General features: G+C 41.0%; 3 protein-coding genes and 1 long non-coding RNA gene across 5 annotated transcripts; all 4 read right to left on the bottom strand.

The window, feature by feature from the left end:
- Nucleotides 1-10,359: 10,359 nt before the first annotated feature.
- On the bottom strand, nucleotides 10,360-14,097 carry LOC121536262 (lupus La protein homolog B). 2 transcript variants are annotated; one of them, XM_041843528.2, is made up of 12 exons: nucleotides 14,001-14,097; nucleotides 13,120-13,183; nucleotides 12,890-12,993; nucleotides 12,587-12,761; nucleotides 12,395-12,502; nucleotides 12,202-12,305; nucleotides 12,037-12,108; nucleotides 11,912-11,954; nucleotides 11,540-11,677; nucleotides 11,260-11,446; nucleotides 11,055-11,174; nucleotides 10,360-10,912 (listed from the first exon to the last, which is right to left on the bottom strand). In XM_041843528.2, the coding sequence occupies exons 2-12, from the start codon at nucleotides 13,174-13,176 to the stop codon at nucleotides 10,818-10,820; spliced, it is 1,203 nt and encodes a 400-aa protein (XP_041699462.1). In that variant the 5' UTR covers nucleotides 13,177-13,183; nucleotides 14,001-14,097; the 3' UTR covers nucleotides 10,360-10,817. The 2 variants fall into 2 exon arrangements, with proteins under 2 accessions (XP_041699462.1, XP_041699461.1); XM_041843527.2 differs by having other exon boundaries at nucleotides 13,987-14,094.
- Nucleotides 14,098-14,248: 151 nt separating this feature from the next.
- LOC121536264 lies at nucleotides 14,249-17,610 on the bottom strand. The gene is made up of 3 exons (XR_005994842.2): nucleotides 17,305-17,610; nucleotides 15,275-15,427; nucleotides 14,249-15,187 (listed from the first exon to the last, which is right to left on the bottom strand). It is a non-coding gene; the product is annotated as an uncharacterized LOC121536264 (long non-coding RNA).
- On the bottom strand, nucleotides 16,080-16,946 carry LOC121536263 (kelch-like protein 23). Its single transcript, XM_041843530.1, has one exon. It carries the CDS (start codon nucleotides 16,760-16,762, stop codon nucleotides 16,085-16,087), a length of 678 nt encoding a protein of 225 aa, XP_041699464.1. The 5' UTR covers nucleotides 16,763-16,946; the 3' UTR covers nucleotides 16,080-16,084.
- A 581-nt stretch (nucleotides 17,611-18,191) lies between the features above and the next one.
- On the bottom strand, nucleotides 18,192-25,489 carry LOC121536798 (D-3-phosphoglycerate dehydrogenase). The gene is made up of 12 exons (XM_041844356.2): nucleotides 25,226-25,489; nucleotides 24,392-24,543; nucleotides 24,205-24,270; nucleotides 22,699-22,753; nucleotides 22,425-22,523; nucleotides 22,197-22,329; nucleotides 21,963-22,111; nucleotides 21,703-21,855; nucleotides 21,167-21,305; nucleotides 19,220-19,347; nucleotides 18,868-19,084; nucleotides 18,192-18,577 (listed from the first exon to the last, which is right to left on the bottom strand). The coding sequence occupies exons 1-12, from the start codon at nucleotides 25,361-25,363 to the stop codon at nucleotides 18,423-18,425; spliced, it is 1,584 nt and encodes a 527-aa protein (XP_041700290.1). The 5' UTR covers nucleotides 25,364-25,489; the 3' UTR covers nucleotides 18,192-18,422.
- Nucleotides 25,490-25,643: the final 154 nt, after the last annotated feature.

Genomic DNA, 25,643 nt, shown 5'->3' with positions numbered 1-25,643 from the left:
GATAAGATTTTGCTACCATGGAAAGGTAAATACCTGTCAATTTGTGGAAAAATCACCCTGATTAACTCGTTAGTCTTATCCCAGTTTACCTATTTGCTTATGGTCTTGCCTACGCCTAGCAAACAGTTTTTTAAATTATATGAGAAAAAAATATTCCATTTTATTTGAAACGGCAAGCCAGACAAAATTAAACGGGCCTATTTATATAATGAATATGAATTCGGAGGACAGAAATTATTAAACATTAAAGCATTAGACCTATCTCTAAAAGCTTCAGTCATACAAAAGTTATACTTAAATCCGAACTGGTTCTCTAGCAAATTAGTAAGATTGTCTCACCCAATGTTCAAGAATGGCCTTTTTCCCTTTATTCAGATTACAACCACTCACTTTCAGTTATTTGAAAAGGAAATCATCTCCCAAATATCACTATTTCTAAAACAAGCTATAGAAAGTTGGTTGCAATTTAATCCTCCAGAAACTACAGAACAAATAATGCAACAAATATTGTGGTTAAACTCAAATATACAAATTGACCCAAAAATTTTTTTGGACAAAATGTTTAAAAAAGTTCTAATCTTCGTAAATGATATAATCGGTAGGACTGGTGGAGTTATGTCGCACATGCAGCTAACAAAAACATATGGAAATGTCTGCTCTACCCAAAATTACAACCAAATAATTGCAGCCTTACTGCAAAAATGGAAGAGGAAAGTGGAAGGGGGAGAAAGTAAGGAACTTGTCTGTCGGCCTTGCATTAAAGAACATGATTGGTTAAGGAAAACTGTGATAAATAATAAATAAATCAGTTTCATTTAAGGACCAAAGGATTGACAGCCGTCCCATATAGATTGCAAAATAGTTGGGAAGAGATTTTTGACGTACCGATCCAATGGCAGTGTTTATGAACTGATACACAAAACGACACCGGATTCAAAACTTAGAATCTTTAAATTTAAATTATTATATAAAATTCATGCTACAAATATAATGTTATTTATATGGGGGATACAATCTTCCCAGCTCTGCAGATTTTGCTGCGAAGAGACAGAATCATTAGATCATTTGTTTTGGTACTGTCCATTTGTAGCTTGTTTTTGGACACAGGTCCAGGAATGGTTCAAGGATTGCAATATTTACCTGGAGCTAACCTTGCAGATAGCATTACTGGGTGATCTGAAAAGTCATAGTCAATCGATCAATAATATAATAATACTTTTAGCAAAAATGTTTATTTTCAATTCACAATCTGTAGAAACAATGATAATAGAAAGGTTCAGAACTTTTGAAAGACATCACAGTACAGTTGAAATATATATGGCAAATAGAAATGCTATATGGATGGTGTTAAGAGATAGATGGGAGGTGTTGAATGGAATTGAAGGATGGGACTAATAACAACTAACAACAAATAATAACAAGATAACTAATAATGTAAGCATACTGTGTCCATAATAAGTATATAGGTTGTAGGTTGGGAGCTTTTGTGAAAGAGCACAGTTAGAAAGATATGGCATATAGAAGCAAACCGGATGGACATCATGAAAATGATCGGAGAGGTTGAGAGTAGAAGAAGTTCAGGAGAAAAAACAAACAAAATATAATTATTGTAAAATTGACTGTGTCCATAAAATGTAGATAGTAAGTATAAGATGGAAGTAGAGACCTAAGCATTGTTGTTCACTAGTTTACTCAAATTAGGGAAAGGGTGGCGGGATTGGAAAGTAATAAAGGGGAATATATATTTTTTAAAGGATATGTATAGGATATGTATGTATGTATGTATGTGTGTATGTATGTGTGTGTGTGTATGTGTGTATATATATGTATATATATATATATATATGTATATGTATATGTATATCTATGTGTATGTATATATATAACATGGGGGATTGGAAGTGATGCAGACAATTACATTGATGGAAGTTACAATCTATCTGCAATATTAAGCTGATTAAGCTGAAAAGAAAAAAAACGTATCTGTATACATTTACATTACATTTTAGTAATTTAGCAGACGCTCTTATCCAGTGCGACTTACAGTTAGTGCTGGCCCCCCGTGGGAATCGAACCCACAACCCTGGCGTTGCAAATGCCGTGCTCTACCAACACCCCTGCCGGCCATTCCCTCCCCTACCCTGGACGACGCTGGGCCAATTGTGCGCTGCCCCATGGGTCTCCCGGTCGCGGCCGGCTACGACAGAGCCTGGATTCGAACCAGGATCTCTAGTGGCACAGCTAGCACTGCGATGCACAGTGCCTTAGACCACTGCGCCACTCGGGAGATGTGTTTAATCCTGCCATGGGTTTGTAGCACCTCATAAAGCATGTATTGTCTGCTACGTGAGCTAAAGGACTGGAGACTCATTAACACTGCACTTGAATCTGAGCAAATAACTACTCTGTCTGGTTTGACTTCCTCCACCCACTGCAAGGCCAACAGTATGGCCATCAGCTCCGCCGTATATACAGCCAGATTATCTGTAATACGTTTCCTGACTTTCACCCCACATTCCTGCACTACAAATGCTGACCCAGTACGTCCTGTCCTTGGATCTTTTGAACCATCTGTGTAAATGGCCACAAAACCCTGATACACAGTTTCCAGACGTCTCTTAAAGAAATCAGATGGATCAACACCCTCCCACCACATTAATCAATACAGGTGGCCCTCTAAAGCTATGCCGTACAAATCTTCTTCTTCAGTGGGGTTTATCGGCGGTTGGCATCCAACGTTTTGGTGCATTACCGCCACCTACTGTACTGGAGTGTGGGCCAGAGACTGGGAGAAACTAAATCCTACCTGCCAGCCCCGTTGCTCTTAAAAAAGTTAACATATTTGAGACTATATCTAATGACGTTCTACTCAATATACTCTTTAAACTAATTTCCCTTTTCCCTCATACTAGATCTCATCCTCTCTCTTTCCCTCTCATACTGCCTACACCAAGGTTCTTCAATTCCGGTCCTAGAGGGCCGAAACACTTCTGTTTTTTATTTCTACCTGGTAGTTAATTGCACCCACCTGGTGTCCCAGGTCTGAATAAGCCCCTGATTAGAAGGAGAGGATGAAAAACAGAGGTGTTTCGGCCCTCCAGGACCGGAATTGAAGAACCCTGGCCTACACTGTAGCAATACATGCTCCACGGTCTCTGGATGCTTTCCTATCACATTTAATGTCTTATTCAACTGGCTGTGTCCCACCCTTAATCTTGTAAAAATAGTGCCATTACAAATGTGTGTTTGTTAAAGTTAAAAGGTAGACTCAGCCAGGTTTAATGACATCACATCAACGTAATTTCCTGGAGTAGCTCAAATTGCGCATGCTATTGCCGCGTTCAAGACAACTGGGAACATGGAAAAAACGAGCTGTGACTGGAACATTTTTATTTGAATGGTCATCCACCTCGGAAATCCAACTCGGGCCTCTTTCTAGACCTGATGTCATGATTTCACCTCATATTTTTCAGCGTTCCCAGTTGTTTTGAACGCGGCACCAGTTGTATTGAAAGCGCCATAAATCTACATAAATCCCCCACATGAGCTGGCATTTTAATCAATTATATATAAACCCTGGATTGCTGATGCTAAGTATTGGCCAATGACAGGCTTTGAAGCCACCGGTCAGCCATATTGGCACTCCTCAGAAAAGCAGTCCTCCATAGGAATAATTGGAATTCTACAGTATTTAATTTAATTGTTTCAAGGACAAAATGACATGTATTTAAGTATTTTGTTGTTGTTTTATGCAAGTAAAGTACATGTCGGATAACAAAAAAAGTAATGACAGGCCTGATGGAAACAGCAAATTTTGTCGGTAAACTTTCCAAATGTCGACAAAACAAAATATGCTACACAAGGTAGGATATTTTTGTCAGTAAAATTAGCTATGTGAGAAATGGCGATGGAAACGCCTTTATGCGCAAATATTGATATAATAAACATCATATCGAAGTAAACTTGGAGTCACGCAATGGTATGTTGTGCGGTCCTCCCACTACCACTAGGGAAAGCATGCAGTTTATTAGGCTACAGATAAAATAAGTTATGAACTTCACAAGGTGGTGAAAGTGCATGCGATTGATGCTCCTTTCCAATAAATATAAAGGGTCTTATTCTGCAGACATGATGATCGATGCTTGGCTGCTGTTTGACAAATAAAAATAATCTCGCTCTTTTGTCCATAATAATCTCATCATGTAGGCCAGGGTTCTTCAATTCCGGTCCTGGAGGGCCGAAACACTTCTGTTTTTTATTTCTAACTGGTAGTTAATTGCACTCACCTGGTGTCCCGGGTCTGAATTCGCCCCTGATTAGAAGGAGAGGATGAAAAACAGAGGTGTTTCGGCCCTCCAGGACCGGAATTGAAGAACCCTGATGTAGGCTATCCTACCTGCACTATATCTGCGAGCTGTTGGCAGAGCGCACTTGCCAAGACCACATTCGCTATAACGCAACAAAAAAAATTGTGGACAAAACCATCAGTAGAGTTCAAAATGCTATGGAAACCCATTTAACTTGAATGTTTTATTCGGTACATTGGAATTTAACGGCAAAAGTTATTTTTATGTGCACTACTCATCATGCACTGCCTTTTATCCGCAACAGGTCCATTTGATGTAAACATCTGTTGTGGGAAAATGGGCATATTGTTTTTAAAGGTCCCGCACAGTCATCCTGTTTCCCAAGTAAAAATAGCTTTTAAATGACCAAAACATAACCCATAATATGTTTACACTATTAAAATGCTCAGAATTGAAGAAATTGTACCTTTTCTCATGTCTAACTATCAGGAAGCCTGAAAGAACAGGCTGAGTTGGTGGGTAATTTATATTCATGAGCATGCCTTGACTGACAGCTCTTTGAAATGCCCTTGTGGTCGTTGCCAGGTAACAAAGTAAACAATGGGCCAGATATCATTCTGAGCCTAAATAGTATGCCTCACCCCATTTTCTCTGCAAAAATCGATATCATATCAAGTAAAAGTTAATTACCTAGGCTTTAGGAAATGCAACCAACTAGAGATTGATGGGGAGAGGGAGAGGAGGCGGACCCATTTACCCCACTTCAATCAAGCAGACTTCAGTCACCAACTTGGCTTCAGTCACCGCCAAGATTGAAGCGGGAGACAAATCCAGCTATGGCCTCCTCCTTGTCAGGCCTCTCACACTGGGCAGACAGGAGTCCTGGGATGGACAGCTCACACAGCTTCCCTACATACGGCGCTGGATCAAGGGTGACCTCGTTGAAGAGGAGATCCAGGAGCCTGTCTATGTAGCCTGTAATGTTTTTGAAAAGGGAAATGTTTTAAATGGGTAGTGAATTTAATTTCCTTTTGTTTACTGTTCTGAGTTATGATGCTATCAATTTGTTGATGTAGTGATCTACTCATTCTACAATGTGTTTTCTGGTGTTTTTGAAGTACTCCATTTGAAATATGCAATATTTGGTCATGCACCATTTTGTGAAAAAATTTTAATTGGAATTTGTGTGCCTGAAATGAATAACTATGACCTCTTCGCAGGCTTCACAGCATATCTCCCCCTCCTTTACCTTGAGAAAGCTGATTTTGTATCACAGCATTCCTGCTGCAGTGGTTGCCTGGGAAGCTGTGTAGACAGAGTAGATGTAGAATTTCCTAAAAGGTCTATCATTACACAGCTTGATGATAGTGGAAAGACAAAAGGAGATGGAAAGTGAAATAATAATTATCCCCAATGACACAAGCTACAGCAACAGTAAGACAACAACCCACACAATGGAATGGCAAAATATGATTTCCATGGGTAAATTACAAATACTATACACACTGCAACTCCTTTTGTGGACAACATTCCTTCATGTCAGCTGTGTGTTGGCAGTTCTCAGACTCAATGTAGGGGGCTTAGGGATGGAAGTACAAAAGCCAAATAGTAACTATCAGGTGTTACAGAAAATATACAGTTCACAAAGCAAAGAAGCCACAGCAACAGCCACTGTGTCAGACTCATCAAACTGATACTTACATTATGGTCAACGCTTGCAAGATCCACTGATCCACTGTCAATGATGGTACAGCATCCGTCTTCAGGATAGCTTCCTGACAAGACCCATCGAATGTTTTCCCCAATTGATAAAGCAACTTCGGCTTGAAATGTGCAGTGCACACGCATGACATGTTAGTAATTTTCAGTGCAGACAGTCCACCCGAAATAAAAAGCAGCCACTGCTTCGGAAAATAGTGTAACGTTAAATTAACCTCTACGGGATCGGTGTCCCGTATACGGGACGGTTGAGCTAACGTGCGCTAATGTGATTAGCATGACTGTTGTAAGTAACAGTAAACTTTCCAGGACATAGCCATGTCTTATAGTGGGCAGAAAATATTGAATTATTGTTAATCTAAATGCACTGTCCAATTTACAGTAGCTATTACAGTGACAAAATATCATGCTATTGTTTGAGAAGAGTGCACAACAACAACAAACTTATCACGGCAACTGGTTTTACATTCACCTCTGAAGGTAAATAATGTACTTACATTCAGTAATATTGCTCTGATTTTTCATCCTAAGGGTCCCAGAGATAAAATGTAGCATAGTTTTGTTTGATAAAATCCATTTTTATATTCAAATGTAGGAACTGGGTTCTACAGTTTGAACCCCTGCTGTCTCTGGCTCCACACCCACCCCGCCCGGCCATCTAGATGTGTGAAAGATAGTGTATAAGCTAATGATCCATCATGTATGACATTCCTGTGTGTAAACTTACATTTTGTATTACCATAGAATTTTGTATGTTCTCTATCGTTATGTACTTGAAAATGCATCAATTGACCAATTTGGCACATTTGGGCAGACTTGATACAAAATAGTCCAGTATTGCAATCTCGTCACGGTATCTCTGTGCATTCAAATTGCCATCGATAAAATGCAACTGTGTTCGTTGTCCGTAGCTTATACCTGCCCATACCATAACCCCACCGCCACCATGGGCACTCTTCACAACGTTGACATCAGCAAACCACTCACCCACATGAAGCCATACACATGGTCTGCGGTTGTGAGGCTGGTTGGACGTACTGCCAAATTCTCTAAAAGGACGTTGAAGGCAGCTTATGGTAGAGAATGCCAATTGCACGCTCCCTCAACTTGAGACATCTGTGGCATTGTGTTTTGTGATAACTGAACATTTTAGTGATCTTTTATTGTCCCCAGCACAAGGTGCACCTGTATAATGATCATGCAGTTTGATCAGCTTCTTGATATGCCACACCTGTCAGGTGGATCGATTGTCTTGGCAAAGGAGAAATGCTCACTTACAGGGATGTAAACAAATTTGTGCACAAAATTTGAGAAGCTTTTTGTGTGTATGGAAAATGTAGGATCTTTTATTTCAGCTCATGAAACATGGGACCAACACTTTACATGTTACGTTTATATTTTTGTTCTGTGTAGTTAAGCTTATAAGACGCTACCATTGGTGTATTAAATGTCCGGCTTTATGTGACATTGCATAAAGCCAGAAGTAGTGCCTGCTTCCTGAATCCAAGCATTTACATTACATTTTAGTCATTTAGCAGACACTCTTATCCAGAGCAACTAGGGTTAAGTGCCTTGCTCAAGGGCACAGACAGATTTCATCTAGTCGGCTTGGGGATTTGAATCAGCAACCTTTCGGTTACTGGCCCAATGCTCTTAACCAGGGGGAGGGGACCAGTAACTTTATGATCAACTATGCCAATGTACCAGCAAGTCATTTTTCATACTTGGGTCAACCTACTATGAACTGGTTTCATCCAAATAACATCCAATTTGATGAAAAATATGATTTTCACAGTTCGGGACCTTTTAATGCAGATTTTGGAATATTCACTTGGAAATCTGTCTCCAATTGGATGGAAATCTAGCTATTTACCTCCATACAAAAGTTCCTCACTTTTTGGTCTCATTTTCGTGGACTGATTTTGGGCTGAGTAAAACCTCTCGCTCGCTTTCTTTTGTCTACACACATGCAAGAGGCATTTCTCACTCGATACAAAACGTGTATTTAATCTATCTGAATTCTAAAATCTCACGTAATTTGGTCAGCTGCGTGATTAACTTCTGTGTTAGAAATCCGTGTTGGCACACACGCAAAGAAGTTTAAATCACCGCCTTTGCCCTGATATATGTCCATATAACCAGTGATGAAAACCCCCAAAACGGAACTAATGCTGCACGGATCTCTCACATCCCATTCAGTCCTGGCAGATTATCAGTCTTCATACAATCTGCCAATTTGAGATTAAACCACCTGCAACAGGACACAGACATTTAAGATGTTTTTTTCCCCCCAATCGAGGACAAAGAAAATAAGACCCAGATTAGTTGAAAAATATACAGTGCATTCGGGAGTATTCAGACCCCTTGACCTTTTTCACATTGTTACGTTAGCCTTATTCTAAAATGGATTAAATAAATAAAAATTCTCACACACACAAAGCGAAAACAGGTATAGACATTTTCGCAAATTAATTAAAAATACAAAACAAATATCTTATTTACATAAGTATTCAGACCCTTTGCTATGAGTCTTCCATTGATCATCCTTGAGATGTTTCTACAACTTGATTGGAATCCACCTGTGGTATATTCAATTGATTGGACATGATTTGGAAAGGCACACACCTGTCTATATAAAGGTCCCACAGTTGACAGTGCTTGTCAGAGCAAAGACCAAACCATGAGGTCGAAGGAATCGTCCGTAGAGCTCAGAGACAGGATCGTGTCGAGGCACAGATCTGAGGAAGGGTCCCAAAAAATGTTTGCATCATTAAAGGTCCCCAAGAACAGTGGCCTCCATCATTCTTAAATAGAAGAAGTTTGGAACCACCAAGACTCTTCCTAGAGCTGGCCGCCCAGCCAAACTGAGCAATCGGGGGAGAAGGGCCTTGGTCAGGGAGGTGACCAAGAACCCGATGGTCACTCTGACAGAGCTCCAGAGTTCCTCTGGCCTTTAAGGTAGAGTGGTCAGACAGAAGCCACTCCTCAGTAAGAGACAGCCCGTTTGGAGTTTGCCAAAAGGCACCTAAAGGACTCTCAGACCATGAGAAACAAGATTCTCTGGTCTGATGAAACCAAGATTTAACTCTTTGGCCTGAATGCCAAGCGTCACATCTGGAGGAAACCTGGCACCATCCCTACGTGAAGCATGGTGGTGACAATCTTGTTGTGGGGATGTTTTCCAGCAGCAGGGACTGGGAGACTAGTCAGGATCGGGGGGAAAGATGAACGGAGCAAAGTACAGAGATCCTTGATGAAAACCTGCTCCAGAGCGCTCAGGACCTCAGACTGGGCCGAAGGTTCAACTTCCAACAGGACAATGACCCGAAGCACACAGCCAGACAACGCAGGAGTGGCTTCGGGACAAGTCTCTGAATGTCCTTGAGTGGCCCAGCCAGAGCCCGGACTTGAAACTGATCGAACATCTCTGGAGAGACCTGAAAATAGCTGTGCAGCGATGCTCCCCATCCAACCTGACAGAATGAGAGAAACTCCCCAAATACAGGTGTGCCAAGCTTGTTACAGCCTCAAGAAGACTTGAGGCTGTAATCGATGTCAAAGGTGCTTCAACAACGTATTGAGTAAAGGGTTTGAATACTTATGTAAATGTGATATTTAGGTTTTTTATTTGTAATAAATGCCTGTTTTTGCTTTGTTATTATGGGGTATTGTGTGTAGATTGAGGGGGGAAAAAACACTAATCCATTTAAAAATAAGGCTGTAACAAAATGTGGAAAAAGGGGTCTGAATACTTTCCCAATCCACTGTATAGCAGCGTTTTCCCATTAGCGTAGGCATCCATATCGGCGTTAAGTTTAGATCTGCCAGAACCTCCACTACTGGCTCTTCCCAATTTACATGCCAATTCTTAGATTGGAATTTTGTTGGAATTGAAATTGCTGAGTCTCTTTAGTCATTTACACTTCTCCTTTAAGCATGTATGCTTTATACAATCCACAACACATTTGATGACATCAAGGGCAAATTGGTTGCAGATTTGGGATGCTGAGTTCTTAGCATTGGTGCTGCAATGCTTGCTGCAGGGTAAGAAAATAAAACTGTCTGAAGAAAAGTTATACTGGAGTATTATCTAACGACTTGCCTTGTAATTAGAGTTTGTGTGTTGGGTTTGACATTGAGGAATTTGAACTGACCAACAGACCTGATCCAGTGTAACATGTGTTTCCTGAGATCCCATGCATATGCCAAGGAATTTGACACTGATGAATCCTCCGTTTGGCACCAAACACAACCAAGGCAAGTTCTCACTTCAAATGTAAAAGTTAAATTAGTTTGTTTCACCAAGTGCTTTGAAAATATGCTTCTGAGAATCTAACTTTTAAAAATCAAACTTTATTGGCTATTCACAAAACTAAATTGAGAAGGAACAAGATCTGTGCTTTAGGACTCAACCGTATACACATTTAAAATAATTGAGGAAAAATAAAATGGCACTGATTAACAAGTTTCTATTGACATGCACGTCTTTGTATGTAGGCGACTAACAGGCATAATATGCTCCTGTTGAAATTAAATGTTATGTTCAGACGCAGTCAACACAACAAATGAAATCCATATTAAATAAGACAATCCCATAAAAAAAATTATGTTCAGGGTAGAAATGTACTGTTTCCAGTCTTACATTATCAATTGTTTTCTAGGTTGACATCAAGGTGGAATTTCTACAGTTCTCATGAAGCCTCCACTGGAATGGAATAAAGTTGTTCTATGTTTTCAGTTAGTTTCTTTTCAAATATAATGTTTCATTGAGATGTGCAGTACATATAATTTCTAAGAACCATTTTGAGTTTTGACCACCTTTGCAGCTGGAGCATCAACATCTTTGCCTGCTCCTTCCAGTGCTCGCTTCTTTGGACTAGGAGGTGCTATTGGAGAAATGGAAGTTAAAAAGGAAAATATTAGATACTCAATTGTTCCAAAGTTTACTTTCTCATAGAAGATTGGCAGAGTCATTTGTCTCACCAGAATCCTATCATGATATTGCGTGATTAACATAACTGCGCTTACCGTCATCATTATCACTATCATCAAATTTGGTCTTTCTGCCTTGGTAGTGTGATTTGCCATCACGTCCACCCCTGTCCCTTCTTCCCCCTCTCCCCCCTCTCCCACCTGATTTTCGGCCACCTGTAAAGAGAGAAAGGAGGAAATGCTCCATCAGATCAGACAGGAAATATGACATTATTATTTTTTGCCTTGAAATCGCAGTTACCTCTGCCTCTATGTTTGTTGAGAGATTCTTGTTGGTCTTCGATTATCTTTTTCAGAGTTTCCCTCTCTGCATCTCCCTCCACCACCTCCCACGTAACATCTTTGTCTTTAATTTTCAAGTTTCCTCCATTTGCTTCCTTGGCCTTATCAAGAGCTTCCTTAGCACTCACTCTGAAGAGGATGGTACCCTTTAAGATAATAAATGATCATTATTTCCTATGACAATTTCATTTTTGTAATTGAAGGGTGGTTAAAATAGTTAATTACACTGCAATTCTTGCCTCTTTGGCACCCCTGATGAAATCAATCCATTTGATTTGACCATGACCTGAGAACACCTCGTGAAAGTCCTCTCTTGAAACACTGTCAAGATTGCCTGAGAACTTCAGCAGGCATCCAGTCTGCTCGTCCAGAGATTTCTACAATGCAAAATAAAGCAGAGGACCACTGGTGAGCAACTTTAAACCTCCCTGTTTTGGGAAGAAAAACAATACACAAAAGGAGCAAACAGGAGAAAATCATCTTGAATCGGAGAGGGTGCTACACGAACTAGCCCAATAAGAACAGATGCCAGTTTCAAAATGTTTAGTCCTAATGAAGACAACCCCCTTCAAACATATAAGGATTTGTGATAGCACTTCCAGAGCTCTTACCATTTCCTCTTCCTCTGCATGTTTTTGCTTTTCGTCCTTGTCACTAGAAACCAGTTAATTTTGAACAATTTACTTTACCATAAAAATACAAAATAAACATGATTAAGTGTCAGTAATGTGCTCACTGTTTAGCTTTAGCCTTTGCCTCTGCTTTGAACTGTTTTTTAACCTCCGCTTTCTTTGCATGGTAGTCCTCTCTGAAAACAAGAGCAGAGTTAATATATATCCTTTTCACCAGTATCAATAGGTCATCTTAGAGACTTGGTAATGATAGCTAAGCATCCACCTACCTTGACAGTACAATCATTTCATTTTCTTTGAATGATTTGGTGTCTGTGCGTCCAAGGAACTGCTTTGATGCTTCTTCAGTGTCGAAAGTCAGGAACACTGAGCCCTGAAAATGGATGGAGATGCTGTGTGTTTTGTATTACAAACAGTTAATTCTTAATTAACCTGAGAAAAAAATATCTCCGGCCACATTACCTTGAAGTTCTTTTGCAAGTTTCGTCTCATCTGAATGTTTTCTATGACGCCTTTCCCTTTCAGCCACCCCTCAATTTCATCAAGCGTTGTCTCCAATGGAAAACCTTTCTGGAAGATCATAGAAAATGTTCAACATACAGACACAGGGCTCCAAACAGCTGTAAATCTCAAATCTTGGAAAATCCAACTTACAATGTAGACAGATTTGTGTTTGAGGGCATCTTTGTACTCGTCGTTCAGTTCTGGTAAAGGCTTGCTTGAAATTCTCCTGATTTTTGTTTTATCCTCACTCATTTCCAGAAGGCCAGTCTTGGATTTTTTCAGAGACTCAACAATTATGTTGTGATCGGTTGTCAAGCATTTCAGTCTGAAAATAATTAGAGGGGAGATTTAGGAATCATGTTATAAGCGAGCAATTCATCTAAAAAAAAAAACATTGTAGGCCGAATCAAGTCCCAAATTCCAATTGAGCAAATAAAAGTAAATATCACAAACCTGTTAAACTTTAGCATGGTTTCCAGGGTCACCCAGCCATCATCGAGCTGCAACTGTTCTTTGAGGAACTTGTCTCTTGGAAGGTTGTGATCACCGAAGTAGTACTTTGAAGATAAAGAAAAACGTGTCAATCAGGGCTGACCAGCATTATCCAGGTTAGCTGTCAGAATATGCCACCATCTTTGGTTATACAGCTACAGTAGAATACAGTTAGCTATGACACAAAATACCTCAATCTGTTGTGCCACCTTCTTCTCAAGTTCAGACGTTGCTTGATTTTCTGCCATGATGTGTCTGAAAAGAATAAGTCAAATACATTTATTAGATCAAAATGTGACAAATCAATAAATCAACACTAACCAAATGGGAAACGCTTTAGATACAAGCACTAGCCATGCCAGCTAATTACACAACGGACCTGCATGCGCATGAGGTATGCACTGAGAAAAGCTTTTGTATACCCCCGTTTTCACTCCTGGCCTCTAAATTCAAACGAGTACATGACCTAAAAGGGCAGTTCACACCATGATGCAGTTTACAGTGAGGCCAGGACGTAATTGCATCAAAGATGTTCTATTATATTGACAAGATAGTAGAGTGACAGCTCTAACAATGGAAATACATGTCCTCAAATATGGGAGACAGGCAAGAGGCGAGATCAGGTGGGTCCATTCTAGCCAACGAGGGCAGATAGGCGTGTGAACAACAGGCAGAACTCCGATATAAAGTAGTTTTTCAAAGATGCCGAAATGCCACGTGCGTCCACAAAGATCAGTGAAACTTATATTTGATCAAATATGCCTCACGTAGTAAATAATTCAATTTGTTGTTGACTAAATTCGACACTCATAGACCTCCACACAAAAATTCCTCACTTCGTTCTTATTTTCTTGGACAGATTTTGGGCGGAGTAAATCCTCTCGCTTCGCCTCTTCTTCTATGGCTACATGAACTGTGTGCTAACTTGTTAGCTTACTAGCGAGCAACTGTTTCTTTCTCCACGGGCCTCTAAAATACAAGATAGGACTGTTCTTTACCAAATAAAATGCATTGTATATTAATATCAAACGCTGTTAAATTGTAACAGATTTACTTACTGTTATAAATTTACCTGCAGAGATGCTGGTTGTTCAGAAGACTTTATACCACACTCTGCTAAATGAAGTTGGCAAGCAAGCCACGTTCTACGGAGCCCGTTGAGGGCCAAAACAAATTGCTTTCTGCACTGCAGCCTAGGCTACAGCGTCACCTAACTGCTGCTGAAGTAGCTTACGGTCAAAGGTTTAGGTAAATATTGTATTTTTATTTACACGTGTTAATTGATTTATCAGAAAATAATATTTGGACAGTAGACAGAATTCACACATCACACTCTACGAAATCAATGAACATACAACCACCACATCTATGCGCACCATCTTGTAGATGAACGTTACATTTATCAACAAGTAAAATCTGGTGCATGAACTGCATCAATCAGCCACAGTATAGTTGTTTTAGTTCATTATTTTCAGAATCCGAGGTCTCCACATAGGAAACCTGATTAATTGTGCATACCCCAAACCCTAAGATTCAGATGTAAGGTTGATACCCACCTGTTGACATTTGTGCTTCAAGTGTAGAGATTTGTCTAAAAACTGTGTGCATTTGTGCATATCAGTGCTTTATCAGGTTTACCAGTCTAAAAGTACACAAATGGTAATGTTAAAGTGCATGAGAACCAGTGTGTTAGAAGCCATTCAATTTAAGTGGATTGAAAACGATGTGCTTTTTTTGTAATATTAAACCAGCAGCAGTCATTTGTCACTGAACATTTGTTTTTGGCCAAATGGTTATAAAGATACTCTAAATAATGTCACTTTTTGTAAAAAGATTCTTAGCACCTGTCACAAACGTATAGCACCTGCCACTCATGATCAGTATGGCACAAAGGAACTGCATCCACAGGATTTAGTTGAGGTTTGTTGTAAAAGTACATTGAAAGACACTGCACACTGTAAATACAAACGCAGCAGTGTGTTCTTGTTGGGCTGGGGAGGCTTCCCACAACCTCCCAGGTGCCCAGCTCAGGGTCATACTTCTCAATGCTCTGCAGATACGTCCCTTTTGAATAGGAATATCCCCCAGTCACATAGATGCAGCCATTTATCACTACAGTGTCACACTCCATCCTCCTCTCCTTCATCATTGACAACTGCCTCCACTCATCTCTCTCTGGATCTTAGCAGTCTGTGATCTTAGTCTGTCCTCCCACCAAGTACAGCTTGTTGTTCAGAGAAACAGAGCACAGGCCATACTCTGAAAGCATAAAGACAATGATTTCCTGACTAAATATATTCCATACAAATTAAAATAAATGCCTACTTCCTTTGAAATGTGTCATACCTGGATGAAGATTTATTGTGACAATGATCCACTCATTGATGTCCGGCCTGTAGGCCTGCATTTTTTCTTAGGTGCTGCTTCCTCTAGATCCATAGTGGCCCCCGGTCACATATATTGTGCCATTCATGACACAAGCAGTGGCATGAATGGCACCTTTGAAAGAGGAAGCCTTTTATCAAGAAGAGTGAACAGCTGAACACATGACAACAATAATGATTTCATTAGTACTCAGTGAAATATTTTTCATGTTATTTGAATATGCAGAATAACTTAAATTATTCTTTACAAGTCAATGGCTGACAATCAGCCATGGCTGACAATCAGTGGCCCAGATAGCTTTTGCCCCAACCATGTAAGACTGACAAATTCAAGAGTGGGTTAACAAGGACAGTGCAATAGAGAAACACAGGCTTACATGTTTGCCTAGGAGTCTTCTCATTGTAACAAACTCCTTTCTATATAGTTGTTCTATTTATGTTTTCATACTTGAATCATGTTGGCTGTAGGGAACCATTTATTTTTTAAGGGGTCATATAATTCAGTCTCAAATTGTATAGCTCTCCCTCTGTACCCTCCTAAAGCATAGATACAGCCATGTAAAGCCACAGACCAGTGGTAGTATCTGGCAGTGATCATGGGGCATCCCTCTGTCCACTCATCAAAATCACCATTATAAAGCCAAACTGTGTCCAGGGCTTCAATAGTCTGTTTTATAACCCCCAGTCACATAAATATTTGCCCCCAGTAAAGATACACTATTGCTCTCTCTTGTCTGGTCAGGCATATATTTTCCTTACACCCATATGTTGCTTAATGGATCCCATATGTGGACTTCACAGAGTACCCTCCAATAACATACATGCTTGAGGACAGTTTTTTCCTGCTTGCTGAAGTCTCTTTGCAGTTGGTCTTCAAAGCGTGGATAATAAATTCCCTTACTTTCCCCTCATTGGCCAGTAAGCATCGTCTCTGTACATCCAGGGCAGTCTTGAAGTGCATCTCATCCAGCTCAAGATGGATAAAACAGAGTAGGTCCTGAATGTGATCAACACGGTTAAGAAAGTCATGGGTGACCCATTTGACCACAGCATCCAAGAGAACTTCATCCTTCCATATGTTGAGGTTCTTAGCAGACATGATTGAACTCTGCTTGTCGTAGTCCACCTCTAAGAACTGTTGTATGAGCTCCTGGAACCTGCTGAGCATTACCCTTCGTGCCTCCCACTTCAGCTCAGGGCAGATGTGCAGCGTAGCAAAATAGTGCATACCCAGGCAGTCGTCCACATCCAGGAAGCGTATAAGGAAGTCATTCTTCACGGAGTTGAACTGTAGGAAGTCTGCTGCCTCCAGCAGGCTCTGTACATTTGTCTCAGTGATGCTCACCCTGGAAGTGTATAGGTAGTTCACCAGAGCACACAGAACTTCATAATCAATCCCAGTCAGTTTGATGAGGTTGTTTGACTGCTCCTTGATGTCGGCTGTGAACATGACTAAAATAAGAGCTGCGAGCTAACCAAGCTGCCTTGTGACAGTGAAAGACTTGTCCTTTGTCACATTGTAGGGTGGTATCTGTGAAGATGTTACCTAAGTAGAATTCTCTCAGCGCATCCAATAGCTCATTTGGATGGGCGATGTCACAAAAGTCATAAATGTAACTTTCTTTTCCTTTGTCAGACACGGCTAGAAAATGAAGAGAATGTTTAGCATTTACTCTGGGGGTGTTTATTTCTGGTGTCCCATTTAATCTACAACAGGCCTGAGGAGAACATTTGAAAAATAACTAGTCTTATAGCATTAAAGGTTAAACGGCTTTTCTTTAGATATTGGTTTTAAATCTGTATCGTCACACTATTATAACATAGGCTACAACAACATTAGGGCTCGTTATGTCTATCCACGCATGAGTAGGCTACGACCTGACGGGAAATTAAGGATCTCATGTCGTAATCAGCAGCACACAACTTTCTATTCCTAAATCACTGGATTCCAATCATTAATCTTCAAAGCAACATTCCCTCATTCACGCTTACCTTTCCACCATATAATGGCACTTTGTGTACTAAACAGGCCCTCGCAGTGCTTTTGTTTGAGCGCTCTGAGCACAGACTCGCAGAGTTAACCTTAGCTCAGGGCGGTGGCAGCACACGGCTGTCCTATATTTTTTCTCTGTGTATAGTTGGAGTCGCCGTCTGTCATCCTGCTCCATTTACTCCAGCCAGCTTCCCAGATAATAGGCTACAAACCAGCTTTGTTAATCACCATTCCCGTTATTCACTGGACACTCATTCTCCTACCACGGAGAATGAGCATAGACAGCATCGATGCGCCCACGGAGACTCTCCAATACCACAAGTGAATAAATAAAAAATAAACTGTATGGCTGGTAGCCCATTTTAATTTGATTGAGAAATTCCCCCACTGCAAAGGGCCACTTCCCATTCAGTCTCTTTCGTTGCCATGGCAGTTTTAGCCTAATAGGGATTAAGATTGAATAGTCTAACACGAGATTGTAGTGCGGTGCCATGAACAAGCCCGATGTCAAACTTTATGACTAACACTGATTGTGGTTTACAACCTCACTGCAAAGTAAAATCATCTAAGTGATGGAATTTGACTTGAGGCGTCACTGTTGAAACGTATTAATTATAAAACAAATATAAAGTCCTAAGAGGCTGGTAGTCTTTTACACACAGATTTCATCTTTATTGCACCCAAGGGAATACCAAATACTAGTAATAGGTTAGTCACCATAGAAACCTAGGGTGCACAGCAAATGCATAGGAGTTTATTGGTCAGTTTAGACGGGTTGTTTTTTTGTTTCGCCATTTCAGCTACCCTCTTCCTGGTGTTTTGACATTGAGAACATTCAGCAAAAACAGCCAAATAGAGAATACAACAAAATATAAAACAAGTGTAATAATGTAACATATGTTTATTAAATGCTAAGTATAGCCAGCATCTCTACAATTGAAATGACAGAAGTGCATTTTTAGTAACTTCTATGTGTTCGTATTGTAAACCAAGTATTGCAATGCTAAAAAGCCAAGATAAACCATTTAGATGACTTAAATAATCAGTGGTTAGATTTTTTGACATTGGAATGCTCTACTGGACTCTCAGCATTGTAACAATGCTATCTCACTGTTATTTACACAGAGAGCTGGCCTGCTTCTTTCACTAAAGGTTTTAAAGCACCAAGGTCACCCAAGAGAGAGGATAACCCCACACAATACCACTGATCTCCACTACGATCTGCAGGGGCACTGAATGACTCCATTTCCACTCCTACCGTGGCCAGCAAACCTGAGGAAAGAGTGGGAGACAGTCAGTTTAAAATAAGTTAAGTTATCCTGGTCTTCTGACATTTACAGCCAGAGAGTAGCTTGCTGTCAAGTGCTAGTTCAGTGTAAACACATCCTGATGGGAAAAGGCAGAAAAAGTATGGGTTAAGACAGCATACTGAAAAAAGAAATCATTCAAGTAGAAAAGAAAAGGGCTATACATGGCTTACCTCGTGCTGCATAGATGAAAGATGACCCTATGATCTTGATTATTCAATCATGAGGTTACAATGTGAAAAAAAAAATTCTCACCGGTCACAGCGGGCAGGAGCTGAGGAGAAGCAGAGGCCTTGAAGAACAGCAGATTGCCAGTGAGAGAGACAGGCTGTCGGAACACGCTGCGGTTCAGCTCCAACAAGACTGGTACTCCTCCCTGGACACAACCAGTAGCTCTGTAGCTGGAGCCATTGAAAGAGATCTCCACCTCACATGCACCTTGAGTCAGACCCTTACTGTGGTTTCTGGTTACCTGAGATTTAAAAACAAAGTCATCAATCTCAGATAAGATTTATTTATGTTACACAAGACAACATTAATACATTACACAAGATAGGTCATTAACAGAATATGACCTTTAGCCAAGGGTCAATGGGGGCCATTTTACCGTGATTCCAGATTCCTTGGCCAGGGTCAGTGAATTGACCAGATTGGGGCAACTCTTGGACCCATCAGTAAGTAATCCAACCATTACTGCTGAAGTCATGTAACCAGAGGATCCTTTCAAGCAGTCTCCTAGTTTGTGAGAATAAAAACAAAAATAAACCATGTTCAGTTTGCATTTCCAGACAGCCCACTCTCATGACACACAATTATACCACCAGGGAGAGACAAACCAAAGAGCACAACACCATCTTCCTCTAATACCTGTGTGCTTGAATGGCATCCATTGTCTCCTTTCCCTTATGATCACTGATCTGAGAAGACTGGTTATGTAATGTTGACACAGGCTTTCCGCTTAATCTTTTCATCTAAACTCAGCAAAAAAAGAAACATCCTCTCACTGTCAACTGCGTTTCTTTCCAGCAAATTTAACATGTGTAAATATTTGTTTGAACATAACAAGATTCAACAACTGAGACAAACTGAACAAGTTCCACAGACATGTGACTAACAGAAATTGAATAATGTGTCCCTGAACAATGGGGGGGAGGGAGGGGCGGGTCAAAAGTAACAGTCAGTATCTGGTGTGGCCACCAGCTGCATTAAGTACTGCAGTGCATCTCCTCCTCATGGACTGCACCAGATTTGCCAGTTATTGATGTGAGATGTTACCGCACTCTTCCACCAAGGCACCTGCAAGTTTCCGGACATTTCTGGGGGGGGGGGCCCTAGCCCTCACCCTCCGATCCAACAGGTCCCAGACGTGCTCAGTGGGATTGAGATCCAGGCTCTTCGCTGGCCATGGCAGAACACTGACATTCCGGTCTTGCAGGAAATCACGCACAGAACGAGCAGTATGGCTGGTGGCATTGTCTTGCTGGAGGGTCATGTCAGGATGAGCCTGCAGGAAGGGTACCACATGAGGGAGGAGGATGTCTTCCCTGTAACACACAGCGTTGAGATTGCCTGCAATGACAACAAGCTCAGTCCGATGATGCTGTGACACACCGCCCCAGACCATGACGGACCCTCCACCTCCAAATCGATCCCGCTCCAGAGTACAGGCCTCGGTGTAACGCTCATTCCTTCAACGATAAACGTCAATCCGACCATCCCCCCTGGTGAGACAAAACCACGACTCGTCAGTGAAGAGCACTTTTTGCCAGTCCTGTCTGGTCAAGCGACGGTGGGTTTGTGCCCATAGGCGACGTTGTTGCCAGTGATGTAAGGCAGGACCTCACCAGACAACAGGCCTACAAGCCCTCAGTCCAGCCTCTCTCAGCCCATTGCGGACAGTCTGAGCACTGATGGAGGGATTGTGCGTTCCTGGTGTAACTCGGGCAGTTGTTGTTGCTATCCTGTACCTGTCCCGCAGGTGTGATGTTCGTATGTACCGATCCTGTGCAGGTGTTGTTACACGTGGTCTGTCACTGCGAGGACGATCAGCTGTCCGTCTTGTCTCCCTGTAGCGCTGTCTTAGGCGTCTCACAGTACGGACATTGCAATTTATTGCCCTGGCCACATCTGCAGTCTTCATGCCTCCTTGCAGCATGCCTAAGGCATGTTCCTGCAGATGAGCAGGGACCATGGGCATCTTTCTTTTGTTGTTTTTCGGAGTCCGTAGAAAGGCCTCTTTAGTGTCCTAAGTTTTCATAACTGTGCCCTTAATTGCCTACCGTCTGTAAGCTGTTAGTGTCTTAACGACCGTTCCACAGGTGCATGTTCATTCATTGTTTATGGTTCATTGAACAAGCATGGGAAACAGTGTTTAAACCCTTTACAATGAAGATCTGTGAAGTTATTTGGATTTTTACGAATTATCTTTGAAAGACAGGGTCCTGAAAAAGGGACGTTTCTTTTTTTGCTGAGTTTATCAAGCCTGATCAGCAGTTTCAGAGAAAATTAAGCAATTGAAGGATATTAGGACAGTCTAATGCCTTGCAGTGCTTACCTTGAGTTGTGATTTGCACTTGGCTGAAGGGCTGTTTAGAGGTGGTGCATGATTTCAGCACTACTCCTATGGCCTCTCCAAGTTTGATCCACCGGTGAGACTCGGGGGAGAATGTGCTTGCCAAAACCTGGGCATTCACCTGCGCACACACACAATAACACATGTAATGTGATCTATTAAATGTGGTTTGTGCTTCATTTTGGAATGAGGGACTCAGAAAGATAATCAAGAAGATCTATTGAATTGGGCTGCATTGTTTTTGCCCATGAAATTTCACAATTAAGTCAACCGGTTTCACTACACTTCATGTGGAAGACTAACTAATTGTATTCCCAAGTATGACTCAATGTTGAATATACATTCTTGCAATGAAACTGTATCATTAGAATACTTCGTGAACAATTGAGGGTTACATTGTTTTCAAGGTCTGAAAGCAGAGTTTCGCTATTGCAACACTGAAACCAAAAGAAAGAACCCATTAGAATCAGTCACCAATAGGCCTTTGCTTGACTGTAATAGAAGAGAGTAGAACTCACTGCTCCAACCAGGCCCTTGCCCATCACCATGTCCACGATCTGCAGAGCGATGTCCTGTCCACAGCGTGCCTGGGCCTCCTTTGTACTGGCACCCAGATGAGGACAGCTAATCACATTGGGATGGTTCACCAGAGCACGGTTCTTTGGGGGTTCCTGGGAAAGAATGGAATACCATGATGTAAGTGAGCGTCAATCGACGGGAAGACAAGTAATATCAAATGGAACTGAATATATTTGTGGTTTAAATGTGGTATTCTTGCCTCAACAAAAACGTCGAGGCCAGCCCCTCCACACTGTCCAGACTCCAAAGCTCTGAGGAGAGCATCCTCGTCGATGATGCCCCCGCGTGCGCAGTTCACAACCTTTACACCTTTCTTGCACTTAGCAAATGAGGTGTCATTCAGTAGTCCTAGAAGAAACAATAACTATACCTCACGTGGAAAAGCAATGTTCTCCCTCCAGTAAAACAAACATGACACTTCCGTAAAACTCACCAGCCGTAGAAGGCATGAGGGGCGTGTGGACGGTGATGTAATCACACTGGGGCCACAGCTGTTCCAGGGACATCTGCTCCACCCCCCAGGTAGCAGTCACCTCAGGAGGAGTGATTGGATCATAGCCGATGGTCTGTCGAAAGCAAATTCAGTTAGTATTATTGTCTAAATACTACAGTAGGCAGCTTTGAAAGATCGTTTTTGCTTTTCACAGGATTTTGAACCGACCTTCATGCCAAAGGACTGCATTCTGGTGGCAACTTCCTTTCCAATTCTTCCAAGTCCAACTATTCCAAGTATTTTGCCGTACATCTCTGCACCCATGAACTGCGAAATCATTAACACAACTTTGATCCAGGTCTCTGATGAGCGTGAGACTCCACAGATTTAAAGATCAGATTTGATTAGTGATGACTGGTTGAACACTGGGTTAGACCACGCGACAGTAATTGCTTTGTGTGTCAAAATGAAACTCCTAATGAGGGAAGCCAAAATACTCTACCTTTTTACGATCCCAGTTCCCTGCTTTCATGGACATGGCTGCTTGTGGCACATGTCTAGGAAGATAATGATTTTGAATGTTAAATCAAACTTTTCTGTAAAAGTATGAGAAGGACAATGCATTCGGAAAGTATTCAGACCCCTTGACTTTTTCCACATTGTTACGTTACAGTCTTATGGATACTAAAACTATTAAAAAATCCCTCAATCTACACACAATACCCCATAATGACAAAGCAGGCTCATCCTGACATGTCCCTCCAGCATGACAATGCCACCAGCCATACAGCTCGTTCTGTGCGTGATTTCCTGCAAGACAGGAATGTCAGTGTTCTGCCATGGCCAGCGAAGATCCCGGATCTCAATCCCACTGAGCACGGCTGGGACCTGTTGGATCGGAGGGTGAGGGCTAGAGCAATTCCCCCCAGAAATGTCTGGGAACTTGCCTTGGTGGAAGAGTGGGGTAACATCTCACAGCAAGAACTGGCAAATCTGGTGCAGTCCATGAGGAGATGCACTGCAGTACTTAATGCAGCTGGTGGCCACATGTCTGTGGAACTTGTTCAGTTTATGTCTCAGTTGTTGAATCTTGTTATGTTCATACAAATATTTACACATGTTAAGTTTGCTGAAAATAAACGCAGTTGACAGTGAGAGGACGTTTCTTTTTTTGCTGAGTTTATGAAATAACACATATGGAACCAAAAAGAAAAAAGGTTATACAAATCAAAATATATTTTATAGCCACCCTTTGCCTTGATGACAGCTTTGCACACTCTTGGGATTCTCTCAACCAGCTTCATGAGGTAGTCACCTGGAATGTATTTCAATTAACAGGTGTGCGTTGTTAAAAGTTAATTTGTGGTATTGATTTCCTTCTTAATGCGTTTGAGCCAATCAGTTGTGTTGTGACAAGGTAGATGAGTGCTGCATCAGATGACCTGAACTCCACAAATCCCCCGACCTCAACCCAATTGAGATGGTTTGGGATGAGAGTGTTCAGCATATGTGGGAACTCCTTCAAGACTGTTGGAAAAGCAGTCCAGGTGAAGCTGGTTGAGAGAATGCAAAGATGTCATCAAGGCAAAGGGTGGCTTTTTGAACAATCTCAAATATATTTAGATTTGTTTAACACTTTTTTGGTTACTACATGATTCCATATGTGTTATTTCATAATTTTGATGTCTTCACTATTATTCTACAATGTAAAAAATAAAGAAAAACCCTTTAATGAGTAGGTGTGTCCAAACTTCTGACTGGTACTGTATATTTTTTTTAAATATAAATTTGAAAAATTCTAAACCTGTTTTTACTGTCATTATGGGGTATTGTGTGTAGATTGATGAGGAAAATTTAATGTAATCAATTTTAGAATAAGGCTGTAACGTAACAAAATGTGGAAAAGGTCAAGGGTTCTGAATACTTTCCGAGTGCACTGTATAGTGCAAAGCAATGTCTAACCATGAAATATGCAGAGAGGTATTCTGTATCTGTTGTAGTGTCTTACCTTGAGAGGCTCATCAAAAGGGTACATGTCAGCTCTGCAGCACTGATAGTGTTGCCACTTGGTGTGCTAGAAGAGAATTTACACAATAGTCTAATGTTTAGGGAAAAGCCAGATCTGTGGTGATTTGATTTAGACATAGGCGCTGCATTAAAACTTATTTTGAATTACACTTATTTTGAAAACGTACTTCATGACAATGATGCCCTTTTTGGTGGCAGCATCTACATCCACGTTGTCAACACCTGTCCCAGCTCTTCCAACGATTTTGAGGTTACTAGCAGCATTGATGACATCAGTTGTCACCTTTGTTGCAGATCTAACTACAAGGCCATCATAGTCCTGGAGAGTGAATTAACAGAAAAAATATGACTTGCATAGTGACATTGCATGGCAGAATTATCTGTTGTTCATTGGAGTAGTTTGAAGAGGTTAGGAATGACCTTATAGTTGTAATTTGTGCATGCATCAAACACATTGAAATGATTGATTTGGGCATCACATGGTATCATGAGGAAGGCAAGCCAAATATTAGCAGCCTTTGAGCTGGTGTAATTGATGTATAGCCCAAAATGTTGAAAGTACTAGGTAAAACAGATAGAAAACCCCGGTCTAAATGTGATCCTAGTGTTTATAATAGTCGGCCAAACGAGTTGAAACCTGTAAATCTCTGGCGCAGTTGCATCAGATTCACAAGAAGGCGGTACTAGTGAGGGACACCACAGGACAGGAACGCACAAGCAAGACCTTGCTTTTATCAACTAAACTGCAACGGATTCAAATAATAATCTGTTGTATGAAACGCGGAAATCATTGCATGTTACTTCAGAGACACTTTTGATGAGGTTATTCAACCAAACGCGATATACATTTCCGTATTATAAATTTGATACCAACTGTGAAATGGTTGCACATTTTAGAAATACTTTTATAGAAATACATCGTGCAACAAAAATGCATGTCATGCCTGAAATGTTTAATACGAGGAATGCATCCAAAATTAGGAAAATATGTAAACCCTTACCTTGATCTCCGCAATCAAGTCATCCTTACTCATGTTTTGCTTCTCCGTAACTTGGATTCCATTTTCTTGCAGGATCTTCTTACAACAAGGATCAACACTTTCACTGATTAAAATGCTTTTGATGGATATTGGGGCCATTTTGCTGTTCTCTCAACAGTTGCGGACAATTTCACAGATTAATGAGTACCTTTACGTAAACTGATGGTGGACAGACACTGAAAGGATCTCAGTTCAGTTGGTTTTGAATGATTGGATAAGGACTGCCCCATTCAAAGTAAACCCGCCTCTTCTCATCTCCAGTTTTCTGACGTGGATGCTGGAACAATAAGGAGAGGCCATAGATAGAGAAGCATAGATAGGCTACAGCAATGGTGAATAAATTAAGATGACCCACTCAGGCCGTTTACCATTGAAGAAA

Source organism: Coregonus clupeaformis, chromosome 23, assembly GCF_020615455.1.
Source record: "Coregonus clupeaformis isolate EN_2021a chromosome 23, ASM2061545v1, whole genome shotgun sequence".
Taxonomy (NCBI): domain Eukaryota; kingdom Metazoa; phylum Chordata; class Actinopteri; order Salmoniformes; family Salmonidae; genus Coregonus; species Coregonus clupeaformis.
The sequence above is the reverse complement of the archived record's forward strand: the minus strand, read 5'-3'. Positions and strand labels throughout refer to the sequence as shown.